The following is a 15,408-nucleotide window of genomic DNA, read 5'->3' on the forward strand; positions in this document are numbered from 1 at the left end:
AGAAGAACGTCCTAATATGAAACTGCTGCGTCAGACTCTGTGATGTCTTTTATTTCAAGTCAAATGGGATACTAGTACATCAAACCGAAGTATGAGTGAAAATGATTATTGTTAATTGATAAAACACCGTTGATATACCTAAATATTGAAAAAAGGCTAGAGTAAGAGATTTTTTCATGTAGAAGTTTTTGATTAAATCCTGCTTCATAAGAATACACTTGTGTATAAAATAAGTTTGTATATGACCAATGACAAAATATAATGCATGTTCCATTTTGATTGAAGAAGCAGTTATCTATGATGTCAAAAAGTCTGGTATTTATAAAGTACATGTATATGGGGAATGGTTGTGTAAAGTGTTGAAAAGTCTATGTTTTGATGCTATTGATTTTAGAAATTTTGTTATTTCAAATTTTCTGTAAGAAAATAATGATAAATAAATTGAAAATTCAGTGATTTTATTATTACTTCAAACTACAATACAATACCAAAGATAGCTTTAAATTAGACAAAACAATCAAAACTATTTTAATTACTCATAAAGCTGATATTTTAAATCTTGTTTTTTGAACTGCTGAAATTTTTCCAATATAATCTCTCACTCAGAGTAAATGAAACATATATTGTCGAAATCTCTATTTGTATCTCTATAGAAACCAGATCTTACATAAAGCAATCCCACAATGCATCAATATTTACAAGTATAATCAAGGTTTCTGACACAGACCTTGGTCACCACCTAGAGAAAATGTATTTTATAAAATGACAACTGTTGTTACCGATAAATTCAACACAAGGTATTACTTTGATCACAACAGTTTACAAAAAGTGTCACACTTGACTATTTAGCGAAGTCTTTCTATAAATAGCAAGTTTTACAATTTACAGTAAAACACGCTTATAATGAAGAACCAGAGATGAACAGTTTTGTTTCGTTATAAACGTAATTCGTAATATCCATATAGTTCATAAAACATTTTAAATCTACAGGGAAGGAAAACCTCTTTGCTGTAAAAAGCATGTCCACTATAACTGTGTTTTACTGTATAGACTACATTCCTTTTATTGAATGTCACAGAAATAAGAACAGTATCACATGACATTTGTATATTTCATGAAAAAATATATCTATCTGGATGTCACAAAAATGAGAGTAGTATCACATGATAAAAATGAGACATTCTTTGATGTACTCGCAACATTTTTTTTTGAATTGGAAAGGGGGGGGGGGGGTAGTATTACAGTCCATAAAACACTTACATTCATGTACTATGTAGTGTTTGCCCAGAGTAATTTTTTTTTTATCCAGTATGTCATACTAGTGTAAAAGTAGATTTTTACATGTTGTTAATTATGTGTTATTAGAAGTAAAAACATTACACTTACATTGATTATGTATAATTATTTGTAAATATTTACATTTCCAAATATTTTTCTGTTAGATTCTTTGCAAATTAGAAAAAGTTCATGTTCTCATGAACTACCAAGGGATGAGCAAGAATATTTCCATTGTGATGTGATTGAAGTCAAAAAATAGTGCAAACTTTTTTTTTCTTCCAAAAATGATTGTTGAATGACAAAAATATTTGGCAAGTCATCAGAAAAATAATGTAAATTTAAGATATGCATTTAATTTTTGAGAATTCATGATGTACATGAACTACAACGCTTCATGCCTGCATATTTATCATGAAGCGCTAACGCGTAGATATATATAGCATATATTACCCCCTCATGTACATTATAATGTTAATTTTTAGCATAGGAAGAAAGAAATAGTGTTAGGAGACTTTGATAATCAACAGATTCTGATAAAATAAAGCAACATGACAACTTTACTACTGACTAGGATTTTTTAAAATAAAAATCAAACTGAGATTTCCAGGTCCTTCTTACAAAAAAAAAAAAAAATATGATGGTGACAAAAAACTTTTTTGGTCAGTCCCAACATAATATATCAAACAATACAAAGTGTGAATCAATTTCACAAAAAAATGGACAAAAAACAGATAGAGTATCACCCTCTGGAGTATATACATAATTATATGTATATGTTTATAGATGAGATTCTATAGAGAAAGCATAGGAACAATGTACACAGTACTGATTATATGTCACTCTATCTGATCCCTCCAAAATCCCACTGAACATCACACAATGTCCTGTCCATCACAGATTCCCACGCTCAGCTTGGTCCAACTCAATAGCCTCAAATAATGACTTGAAATTTCCAGCTCCAAATCCCTACAAGCAAAAAAATTAAAAAACAAAGGTGTTACAGATATTTGACAATGTGAAATTTTCAGCTATGAACAAAATGTATCAAACACTGTACTAGATATGATAAAATACTTGAGTGGGGAAGCAAAGTTCTTTAATAAATTACATTAAAAATTATTGAATGTCCTCTGGTTGACCTTAAGGTGACCTGAGGTCAAACACTGACCTGGTGATTGTGTCTCTGAATGACCTCCAGGAAAAGGGTAGGTCTGTCCTGCATGATTTTAGTAAAGATCTGAAGTAGGTATCCATTGTCATCATAGTCTATCAAAATGTTCAACTTCTGAATCTAAATGAAATGAATGGAAATATGAAAACAGATATTGTTTTCTTTCCTTTAATCAAATTATTGCTGTTAGTGAAATTGTATATATTAACAGATATCATTAAAACCAATCTGAAACCTTTTTTTTCCTAAAACAATTTTTGTAACCCTCTAAATTTTATCTGGGACTCCCAAAATCTAAATATGGTCTTTAAAACCCTGTACCGGTACTTTCAGGCAGACCTCTAATGGTCAAACTTTTGAGTATTCATGTTTTCATCTTTAATGAGTGAAGCACTCAAGGGTCATTTTTTTAAACAGTTAGGTAGAGGATACACAATATGATGAACATCAATTATTATTAATTTTGAATAGCTATAAATAATTAGGAGTGGGACGATCCACCGGTGCACCGATGCATCACAGTATTCACTTTGACGATCTACAGATTGATTCATCTAATTTTAGTATCACGATACCTGACCGCACTTTTTTTTTAATTTCCAAAAATGTCCGGGCTTTAGAGTTCAAAATTTTTAGTCCTTTAGTCTGTATCATCAAGACGTTTAAACAAACACAAATAAAGTACAAACGTCTTGCTGATACAGAAAGCAAGATATAAGCGTCAAAATGGCGTCAGACACGCCGGATTATATTAAATTAACTAAAGATTTCTGATTAATTTTAATATAATTGACTGTAATTTGAGTCAAGAAACTTGAATTCACAGTTCATTTGTTGAATTAGTTTATTTTCATACACTGTTATGTTCCAAATTAAATGTTCTAAAAAAAATTTCTAGTTTTATTTGGTTTTAAATGTATCGTGATATGTATCGTATCGCACCTAAGGTATCATGATATGTGTCGGATCGGCTAAGTTCAGTATCGTCCCAGCCCTATAAATAATATACACTATTCATGAACATGAAATTATTTTCTCCTAGAAACTAAGTTTTAGGTAAAACAGCTGTTCCTTCAGGCCTTGTATTTTTACACAACCAAAAATGTCATCAATAAGAATTTCTGTGATCATAAAATACTATGTATACATAGTAGCATTTTTACCTAAACTTACAATTTTTTAAAACCAGTTATACACTTTATTGTCTGTATATTAAATACAACCCTGCGAGTGTTGTTACTTAACTAATTGACAGTGTTTTATTTTTCCTTACATAACTGGTAGTGAAAAATGGTACCATTCCAAATGCTAAAAAGTGTTAATATCTCCCAATTTTGAGACTAAAAATTTCCAATTCAACTGCCGATTAACAGACAACAATGACATTGTAAATCTTTTCATATGAAATCTTGTGTGAGTTAACTAAATGTTTTACTTCCTCTTAAATTGAAAGTAGAGATCAGTGGAATATGGTGGGATGCATGTTGTCAACAACATAGTCATGGAAGTGTCGTACATTTTCGACAACTTGAAAGCATGACAATGTGAGAACAAGGGACATTAATATGTAAAACAATGAATACTTGTCGATTATTCTTTAAAACGTGGATTAATAGGTAATGAGATAAAGATAAACACAAAATTAATTTCATTTGTTGATGCAACAGAAAATTCCCCTTTGTTCTATTTCGATGCTATTTTTCTCAATTGAATCAGTATCAGACCCTTTCCCAATGGGTAGGAAAAAATCACTGATTTACAAAGTAATGCAAATATGCTTGGTACTCACTCTGTCCATGTCCTCTGCTATTTTCACTTTTGATTTCTTTAGCCTCTCTCTGAGGTTTTTGTAGTAAGTTTTGGGGATTTCCAAGAACTGTAAACCTCTTTCACGAAGAATAGAAACCTGTATATGCAAAAGCAGCAAGTTAGAAAAAAAATAGACAGTTTTACTTCCTAAATCAGAGAAACAATTAAGAATCCTGACTAAAGCAAATTACCTTTACATAAGAGAAATGCCAGGCAAAAACTGCATTTGTAATTAAAATGAGAAACAATGTATACATGTATTTATATAAATTCATATATTTTTTTAATCCTATACATTTGAGTTGTGTGATATTTACCGTCTTGATGATATCATTGGTGTTCATTGCGATATGCTGGACACCTGCTCCACCATAGTAATCAACAAATTCCTGGAAATCAATACAAATCATTTAAATGCAAAATTTTAAATTTTTATGCAACAAAATCTTTTAAATAACAAGATCTACTGTTAGCCCATCAAGAAATGCAACTTTCTCTGAATTTTTTTCTTTAATCACTCATTTACAAGTCACCCAAATACAACAGGACAAAAAGTAATTTTAAAAAAATCAAATATAAAGTAAAACAGAATCAGAGGAGAATTCTACACAATTTATTGCTTCAGTTCAGAACTGACAACTGTAAAATCCTGTGCCTTTCACACTGGCTAACTATTTCAGTTTGTATTAAACAGAACCCCCCCCCCCCCCCTCCACATGCCTAATGCCGATTCTTCTTATCAGCACCTACTATTTACCCCTAGTGTTGTGACCATTTTCTGTACTGGAATGGTGTATTTTTCTGCCTTTGGGAACTTTTCAAACCTGTCTCTGATTTTCTTAATAGCATTATACAGACACCACATCTCATTCTTAAAATGATCTATTTTAGATGATCTCAATGATGTAAGGAAGTCTGACCTTTAAAGGAATTTTTCAATAGGGACTTATTTTTTTTTTTATTTATATCTACATCTGCTCATGGCTTGTTAATGGTATTGTATCTGTATGTATTTTGATATAATTTCTAATTATCCTACATCTTACTGTCATACAGATGTTATATTACTAATCAGAATCTAAACTTTATTTCCTTTTCTGCTTCACCTGAATCTGACTTTTCCGCTTCCCAGGTGCTGGTTCATTGATTGGCATCTTAATGGTTTCTTCATAGTTTGTGACGACTATGGAACGGAGAGCAGAGTACTCGGTGTGGATTTGAGAGTCATCAACGGACCAGAAACGGTGGAACATCAGGTTCTTTTCATACCTATGAAAATAGCAATAGTACTTCTGAAAACATAAATATTTCAGGGGAGACAGTTTACATGTTATAAAACATTCTGTATTACATTGTACATCTGAATGAACATGAAACAAAAGAATCTTAAATAAAAATTTTCTACCTTCAATACATTGAGCCTTTTTTCTTTTATCAAACATCTGTCTATTTCTGCTTCTAACTGTTTTAGATTTTGTCTTAGTCAAAGATATATCATTTGTTAGATATGAATCACTGCTGAAATAAGTTCATACACACCAGTCTGCGATGTCAGTCATTTCATTGTCAGGTTGGTTTCCCACAATGTGATCCACAAACTGAAGTTCTGGTTTAGGTCTGCAATAAAGGACATAATTGTACATTTATGTTCATTTTACAGTACATATCCATACACTTTTTTATCTAGATGTTTTTCTTCAAACTTGCCAAACTTCATTCTCAAAATCTTTTCCACTCTCTTTGACCTCAGTATGAAATAAGACCAATCTCTGATGTAGAATGTCACCCACACACTACTGACATCTGATTATCTATACAACAAGTCTAATAGAGTAACGTGCATTTTACTGTGTGTGTGTAAATAAAGTACAGTAAAACATGCTTATAATGAAGTGCTAAGGACAGAAGATTCTGCTTCATTATAAACGAGATTCATTATATCCATTAAGTTCAAAATGTATTTTAAAGCCATAAGGAATGAAAATCACTTGGCTGTATGCATCAATTCTTCATAAGCGTGTTCATTATAAGTGTCTTTTACTGTACCTAAAGTATATGATATTGGAAGCTACTTATCCTCAATCCCAGGTACCCTGGTAAACCATAAAATGTCGATGACAATCAGCAAAATATTCTCAGGTGTGTCTAAGTATTTTTAATGTGTGTTCAATCTATCTAGAAATACTGATAAATAATGCCGAATGAAAACTATAAAGGACTACATTTTCTTGGAGCCCTTCCTGTGTTTTGGATGGATGCACAAGTTGGACTTGGAAATTCCTAGACAAGCATCTGCACCCAATATAACCACTAGCAAACCAGCTGGACACAAAACCGTGAAATTAACAAGGACCCAATTGCTGGGAATTTTACTTACAGCAATTCAACAAGTGGATCCTTGTAGGTTGTAGCCCTATATCCAGGTAAGAACAAGCCTTTGTATCCAGACCTGTCAATCAGTGTATGTGTTGTGTCCCCATAGGTTTTGATGACGGCCATTTTGACTGTGCCATCGTCATCTGACTCTTCCCATGGTTCTTTTACAACAATGGCTCCCTTAGTGACAGCTCTCTATAAAATTTAAAAATTGTCTATGTTGATAGAGGAGAAATAACTCATGCATGTACAAAAAGAATAACTATTGCGTGGCTAAATTTCTGGAGATAATCCTGGTGAATATTGCTACGTTGAATGACACCCCCTGATGATTATGTTCAATGGGTAGGATATGAATGTGAAGACTGGTCTAACTCTGATTCATGGGGTGTAAAAGAAAATCAAAAACTGACCTTGAATATGGCCTGTAGGTCCTCAACCTCAAATGCAATGTCCTTGACCCCATCACCATGTTTCACAATATGCTCTCCCATCTCTTGAAAATGGAAACCAAACAGTAACATAAAGAGAAAGAAAAAAAAAAAGAATTTATGTAGTATACCAAAGACAAATTTCATTTTGAAATAATTTGTCCACAGTTAAAATTCCAAAAATTCTCCAGATGAGAATGTAGACTACTCATCATTGAAATAAATTTGATTTTAAATACTTTTTTGTCAGTCCTTTGTAAAAGCAAACCTTTAGGATTGTTGGGCTCTAAGGCAGACTGGAAGTTATAGATCATTTTGTTCTGTTTGACGACATGAGATACCACCTGTCTGCTGCCCGTCTCCAGACCTTTATAGGCAAAAGGTTCAAATCCCACACGGGTACAGTAGTACGAGGCCGCCTGTCAAATAGAACAATCTTCATATACATCAATAAATCAAAGATTTTTCAAAGTCATCTCAGCAAATTTTAACCTACTCTACCAGGTATAAGACAAAACAGGCATTTTCAAAGTATTAGAATTGACATCATTTTCGGTATCTTAGTGGTTGGGATTCAATCATTTTATGATTTATGGCATATTGTAACTGTCTTGTCTGTGTGTCCTGTCTTGTTTGTTCCTCATACAACAAAGAATTTAATTTGTGAATTCATAAAAGTTACGGCTGAGATTAAAGTTTCTTGAAACTGCATCAAACTTCGTGATCAAGACCATGAGGTCAAATACCATAATTCATTCCAAAAGGTCTTGTCAAAAGTAATGCACATGTGTAAAAAAATTATGACCAGAGTTAACATTTTAGATAAGTAGATCAAACTTCTAGGTTCAAGGACATGAAGTCAAAATTTTCTTTCTGAAAGCTGTTGTCACAGGTAATGTACATGTAAAATATGAAAGCCTCATCTTCTCTCATTCATAGGTTATTACTAATTTTTAAAAAGTACTGTAGGTTAAACCTTAAAAATAAGGTCACAAGGACAAAAACCATAGTTCATTCTGAAAGGTCATGTAACAGCTATGTAATGCACAGGTCAAATTTGAATGCCCTATATTCTCTCATTCAAGAGTTATCACCTATGTTAAAAATCTTGAAAAGTAGGTCAAACTTTGAGGGCAAGTTCATGGAATCAAAAATTGTAGTTCATTTAGAAAGGTAATGCACATGTCAAATATGAATGCCCCATCTTTTGATTTCATGCCCTTGATCTAGTAGTTTGACCTCCTTATCAAAAATTTATCTTTCAATGGCTGTAAATTTTGCTGAAGAAGAGACAGGACTTTCATATTTTTTCACATGTGCATTACTTGTGACAAGACCTTTTGGATTGCATTATATTTGAATTCGAAGTTTGATGCATTTTTGTAAGAAACTTTTAACTTTCATTGTGTCTTTTATTAATTCAAAAATTAATTTTTTTTATATGGACAGACATTAGACAGGACACACAGACAAGACACTTCAGTACAATATGCCATAAATTATTGCATCCCGCCCACTAATACACCGAAAGTACATGTAATGGAACCACAATTCTTTGAATTTGCTTGGTTTTTTAGTTTGCTTACTTTTAAACAAGTGAAGATCTTATCTCAAGACATTATTATTTCATATTTACTGCATTTCTTAAACATGGTTTTAAAGGGAATTTATGTTAAGCCTTATGTCTTTTACTATAGGCATCTACAGGTCAAGATCATCTTCATCTGCATGGCTCAGAACATCTTCAATACAAAATTTGTTTTGTATAATTTGCATCAAACATGGAATTGACCGATTCCAAACACTTTTTGACAGTGATGCTAACATATAAAATATAGTATTAAATCTTCAATTACTTTCAATGAATTTTAGGCTTAATATAGTGTGGTCTCAATATTAAATTTTCAAAAATAGATAAAATTTGTGAGTTAATTGAGCATCCTATCCTTTGAAATTTATCTTTGAAACCTTTTGTTTTATTTTTTTTCTAACTGAATCAAATAGGTATGTGCCTGAACAGAACTGTAAATAAGTATCTGCTTGCAGTGATGAATAATTCATTAATTTTTACTTTACCTTGTCATAAGTATTAAAAATATTTTCATTTTTTTAATCACAGCAGCATGTATTTACAATAATTAGTGGCTATAAATAAAAAAATAATAATTTGACATTTCACTATTGTAAACATCAACAATAATTGTTTACATTCACAGCATGGTATGTACATTTAACAATGGAAAAAAAAAAGGATATTGTGTCAAACACCGATTCACCATATTCAAAACAAATTTAAAGTCGTTCTGATAAAAATACTCTGCTGATGGACTTTCACCAATACTGAATCTGAACCATGAGTTTAAAGCCTCTAAACGCATAAATTAATGTGTTATAAATCATTGGATAACAGTTTTTATCACATGATATTCTCCTCATTCTAAAAAAGGGATTTAAGACACAAAATATATTGAAACTTTTAAATCTACCACCCAATCAATATTTGTGGGGCTTAACTGGTAATTATTTTACATTTGAAAATATTTTTTCTTTCCTCTTGGGAAAAAAGCAAACAAGATTTTTGCAAGAGTATAATGTGCAAGTAGTAAATGTACATCAAAATTGTGTAATCCATGACTTTTGATCAAGGTGTATGGCATCAGACTGGAGTCTGGATCGTAGGACTAAGTTGGTAAAACATTGAAAATATATAAAATATTTAAAAACACTTCTTCCTGGATATCCAGCTATAAACTGTTGAAATTATTTTGTGAGCAGTTAGCCCTATACAAAATTGTGAAGTTCGTAGTTCGTATCCTTGGGGTAAAGGGTTCAGTCTTAGGCATGGGACTAAATTAGTCGTGTATTGAAAATACACCTTTGAAAAAATCTTCTTTACTCATGTCAATTAGCAAGCAAACTATTTTCCTGATTTAAATGGTTGCTTAACTCCCTTACAGAAATGAAATTGACGTAATTCGGGTGTATACCCCAGAATAGGACTGTGTAGGTTATAGATAGAAAGTTCATATAGACTTTCTATTTCGCAATATCACGCCTTTTTAAAAGGTGTAAAAACACCTTATGAACGCCTTTTAAAATGCGTAATAACGACTTTTTGAAAGGCATTATTACGCCTTACCAAAAAGTTTTTATCGTGTTATAACGCCTTTCACTTTGCATAATAAAGCCCTTTACTTTGCAGTATAACGCCCCTGTAAAGGCGTACAACGCCGTCAGCTTTTTTTGCGTTATCACGCCTTTTTTGGCAGTATATTCGCTTTATAACACCCTTTTCCGCATTATCACTCCTTTTCACTTTGCGTCTTAACGCCTTTTAATATTTTTTTAGATTGATCCTAATAGGCTTGTTAAAATGTGCTAGTTTTTAAACATGAGACTTTTTTTTTAGCTTTCTGATAATTTGCTTTTCCCTGAAGCCTGTTGTTGTAAGTTCTGGTCTTCTATTTAATCGATCAACTGTCTCGTGTATTGTAGGTGACGCAAATTCTCTTAAAACGTTTGAGGTATCAAATTACATATTTGTGGATTTTTAATTATAAAGAGCGAGATTCACTTTTTGCTTAAATTGGTCCTGTCTATAGACCTTTTTATGAACGGTCACCCGAGTCCCGTTTCAAACATTGATATAAAGTAAACGCTTAATATTTTCTTTAAAATGCATTAAGATTTCATACGGTTTGCGGTTGGATAATTATGGTTTTTGTATTTTTTTTCCCTGGAGCCTTGAACACTGACATCTTAACATTGCCTAAGCTTTTAACCATGTTAAATGCATGGTATTTGAAAACTTACTGATAGCATATGTGGTATAAGTAACAAAATTTCATAAATTTGACATAACTGTAATTTCGCTCTCTTTACTGTTCTTTCTAAACATTTTTTCTATAATGCATTTCTCACCAATTTTCATTCATTATTTACTTATCCACGTGCTCCATTGCTAAAGATAGCGCCATGCAATTTTTCATACAAACGGGCAGTAACTCTAAACCTTCTAAAAAAGTGATAGGCATTCATAAACATTTTAACAAAAAAATAATAAAAAGAATTAAAAAAAAAGAAAAAGTTGGAATTTTTTTCTCAAGTTGTGATTGGAGTTGATCGACATCGTTCGACCAATCAGCAATTGTTTTTTGCAAATGACGATATTTGCATTCAGAATATATCTTGACTTTAATATCGGTAAGTAAAACGCAAGTAAACAATGATCCGTAAGATAACATACCATTCTATGAATAGCAATATGGTGTCATCCAATATCTTAAGCTACGTGCAAAATATATGATTAAGAATCTTTACTGAAGATGTAGATTTGCATTTTTACATGTTTAAATAACAAATTAACATAACTCGATACCTTCCTTGTTAATTATTCTTTAAAAACAAAATTTTTTTTACATACGCTTTTTATTTCTGTCGATGACGCAATCTGTGCGTACCTGGTAAGAATCATGATCATGTGACCAAAACAATTCCGTCTTTTGTCAGCACCGTATGCCAAGGGTTTATGAGGAGAGTAGCGTATCAGAAACCCTTGGCTAGCGAAGATGCCAGGGACCATGAAATTCACAATTTCTGAAGAGGCACTCTTGCTCATCATAACTATGTTCTTAGTTAGTTTCTTTAATACCCATGACCAGAAGAGAAGATTTTCAAAGAAATAATGCATTTTCACTATATAATCAATAGAGCCCTCCCCCCCCCCCTTTTCACCAGAACCCCTGACCCAGGGGCCATGAAATTCACAATTTTGGAAGAGGCTCTCTTGCTCATCATAACTATGTACTTATATACTTTATTTAATACCCAGGAGCAGAGAAGAAGACTTTAAAAGAATTAATGCATTTTCACTATATAATCAATAGGGCCCCGCCCTAAAACCAGAACCCCTGACCCTGGGGTCATGAAATTCACAATTTTGGAAGAGGCACTTTTGCTCATCATAACTATGTACTTAGTTAGCTTATTTAATATCCAGAAGCAGAGAAGAAGATTTTCAAAGTTTTAATGCATTTTCACTATATAATCAATAGAGCCCCGCCCTAACACCAGAACCCCTGACCCTGGGGCCATGAAATTCACAATTTTAGAAGAGGCACTCTTGCTTATCATAACTATGTACTTAATTAGTTTGTTTAACACCCAGGAGCAGAGAAGAAGATTTTCAAAGATTAATGCATTTTCACTATATAATCAATAGAGCCCCACCCTGACACCAGAACCCCTGACCCTGGGGCCATGAAATTCACAATTTTGAAAGAGGTACTCTTGTTCATCATAACTATGTACTTACTTAGTTTATTCAATACCCAGGAGCAGAGAAGATTTTCAAAGAAATAATGCACTTTACTATATGATCTATATAGCCCCACCCTAGCCCCAGAACCCCTGACCCTGGGGCCATGAATTTCACAATTTTGGTAGAGGGCTCAATGCTTATTACAATCATGCCAACAGTTTGACTGCTTGATGTCCAGGAGTAAAGAAGAAGATTTTTAAAGATTGCATAAATTTTAGTGGTTTTTGCCCCACCCCTCAGGCCCCAGGGGGGCAGGGACCATGAAATTCAAAAATTTTGTCCCCCTTCACCCATAAATGCTATACGCCAAATTTGGTTGAAATTGGTTGAGCGGTTTCAGAGAAGCTGAAAATGTTCAAATGTTAATGCACAACGCACGCCGACGGACAAAAACGGATAGCAATAGGTCACCTGAGTAAACTCAGGTGACCTAAAAAGGAAAAGAACATTTTCGAAGGTGAATTCTTTCTGGCCATAGAAACTTGATTCGGATGCTTGTCGATTACCTGTGTAACAGGAAAGGAGAAAATGTATGGCTGGACCGGGAATCGAACCCGGAACCCCTGCATGACTAGTCAGGTGCTCTACCGAGCTACCCAGGCCGATATCCACGACCCAGACCATTACATTCTTCCCTCCTTAAATTGTCTTCCCCCTCAAAGACACAACCCAAGTTCTTATTAGCCCCTGGCAGGACTTTCACCTGCAAGTCCAGGGGTGGTCATCGGTACCAAATCTGTAACAGGAAAGGAGAAAATGTATGGCTGGACCGAAATCAAACCGGGACCCCTGCATCACTAGTCAGGTGATCTACCGACTGAGCTACCCAGGCCGATATCCATGGCCCAAACCATTACATTCCTCCCTCCTTAAATTGACTTTGCCCTCAAAGATACAACCCAAGTTCTTATTAGCCCCTGGCAGGACTTTCACCTGCAAGTCCAGGGGTGGTCATCGGCACCAAATCTGTAACAGGAAAGGAGAAAATGTATGGCTGGACCAGGAATCGACACGGGACCCCTACATCACTAGTCCTCTACTGACTGAGCTACCCAGGCCAATATCAACAGCCCAAACCATTACACATGTGTTAGACATCATTACATTACTGCACTGAGTCTTTTGTTTTTTGTAAATCTTTCATTTCATAATTATAGAGAACATGTTAGAATTCCCCAAAATTACATGAGTACAGGAATATTAACCCTTATGAGGAGATATGTGCTCATATAGATCCTAAGCTTAGTGATTCTCAATTGTCACGCTTCATCGCATATTCACCGATCAATGACCCTGTTTATTTAGCACAATCTTTCTCTCAAGAGGAAGGTCCAAGCCAATCATAGTATAAGCACAATTAACAACTCAAGTTATTAGAAAGTAGCTGTCAGTACTGAAATGCAATAAAAATAATCATGGCTGCTGCAAATTTGACCATGGTGCAGCTCGTTTAACCATGGCCCAACATAATATATGTAAAACCCCTTGTGGAGAACCCAGCTAGAAGTCATGGTTTAAAAGAAAAAATCTGAAAATCTTTGTTTGAATTTTTTTTAATCTCACCTGCTTTGCATTTCCAACCCAGAAGGTAATATGATCAAAGCAGACAAACCTTCCAGACTCGGGCTGAAATAAATTTATAGAATAAAATACAAATCCAGTTTCACCTCATTAAAATGAAATATCCAGACATAGCATTCACTTAATACAAGTAAATGTTGACTGTTAGGAAAACGAAAAATTATATAATGCATACATCAATGTAATTTGGACATATTAAATTAAACAACATTCTATAACATTAAACAAGAGATGTTTGTGAAACACTTATGGCAATATCCCCCTTATCCTCTTGGACATACATTATAGGGTGCACAAGCCTTTATTATAGGCAGTGTACATGGCATCCTCACAAGCCAGGGGTCCCGAGTCAACACATTGCCTTTGGACCCCTGGCATATTTCATTCAATAATTGTGGGCTTGCTTCTCTCATTGAGAAGCACCAATCAAATTAAAGCTTTCATAAATAGTTAGATAAGGATTCAGTTGACACCTCAAATGCACGTTTTACAAGTTGTTTATCATAAAATGGCTTAATGTGATTGGTTGAGAGATAAGAAAAACAATCAAGATTTGTAATTTTTCCCAAAGACGTCGCTACAGTCAGCCGACAGATATTGAATGAAATATACCAGGGGTCCAACGGCAACGTGTTGACTCAGGACCCCTGGCTTGCAAGGATGTGTACATGGAAATGAAATCGACCTTTTGAACTTAAAATCAATAGGCGTCATCTACCGGTACTATCTCAGATGCATCAACCAGAAATAGTCTTCTACATCACAGTAATTATTTGTTCAACCTTTGCAGAGAAAATGAATTGGAAGTCAAGGGGGCATAACTCTGTCAAAAATTGCTCGATTGTACCAAATACAGAAGGTAACCTAGATATTCTTATGATAAAACTGTATACCAAATTTCATTTCAGTATGTGCAACCTCTGTGAAGAAAATGAATGAAAACTGCAAATAATTTTAATTTTCTCTAAGTCCAAGGGGCATAACTCTGTCAAAAATTGCTTGATCCCAAACTTGACCTAGATATTCTTATGATAAATCTATATACCAAATTTCACTTCAGTCATAACATTTATAGTATAGTAGATATATATTTTTAACAATTAAGCTGGGGAGTGCCTATGATTTCAGTATGTGCAACCTCTGCAAAGAAAATGAATGGAAACTGTTGGTGGACCGACAGACAGACCGGCCGACAGACAGCAGCAAAGCAATATGCCCTCCCTTCTTCAAAGTGGGGCATAAAAATAGCTAGCTGGAGTAGATTTAAATACCTAGGTATAGCTATAAGTAGCTACGTAGGTAGAAATAGTCTTTGGACTGGACCTGATGGTATACTGTAATCTTTAGAATTTTACCAAGATTTAAGTCAGTCAATCTTGTTATCTTTTTGTACATGCTTTACCATATTAATGAATCACAATTTACAACGCAATTCGGAATTG

At 33.7% G+C, this 15,408-nt stretch overlaps 1 protein-coding gene across 1 annotated transcript in view; it reads right to left on the reverse strand.

The window, feature by feature from the left end:
• Positions 1–437: 437 nt before the first annotated feature.
• The window catches only part of LOC133197687 (uncharacterized), a 70,125-nt gene continuing 55,154 nt past the window's right edge, over positions 438–15,408 (reverse strand). The window contains exons 33-42 of the mRNA XM_061333825.1: positions 13,949–14,011; positions 7,334–7,484; positions 7,048–7,130; positions 6,636–6,829; positions 5,798–5,875; positions 5,365–5,527; positions 4,576–4,647; positions 4,239–4,355; positions 2,447–2,569; positions 438–2,244 (exon numbers count right to left, since the gene is read on the reverse strand). Coding sequence (XP_061189809.1) covers positions 2,170–2,244; positions 2,447–2,569; positions 4,239–4,355; positions 4,576–4,647; positions 5,365–5,527; positions 5,798–5,875; positions 6,636–6,829; positions 7,048–7,130; positions 7,334–7,484; positions 13,949–14,011 — 1,119 coding nt within the window. The 3' untranslated portion in view covers positions 438–2,169. The remainder of the gene's footprint in view (positions 2,245–2,446; positions 2,570–4,238; positions 4,356–4,575; positions 4,648–5,364; positions 5,528–5,797; positions 5,876–6,635; positions 6,830–7,047; positions 7,131–7,333; positions 7,485–13,948; positions 14,012–15,408) is intronic.

The sequence above is a fragment of the Saccostrea echinata genome, unplaced genomic scaffold, assembly GCF_033153115.1.
Source record: "Saccostrea echinata isolate AGI-Se365-2 ecotype Australia unplaced genomic scaffold, CSIRO_AGI_Sech_v1 ptg000030l, whole genome shotgun sequence".
In the NCBI taxonomy this organism is placed as follows: domain Eukaryota; kingdom Metazoa; phylum Mollusca; class Bivalvia; order Ostreida; family Ostreidae; genus Saccostrea; species Saccostrea echinata.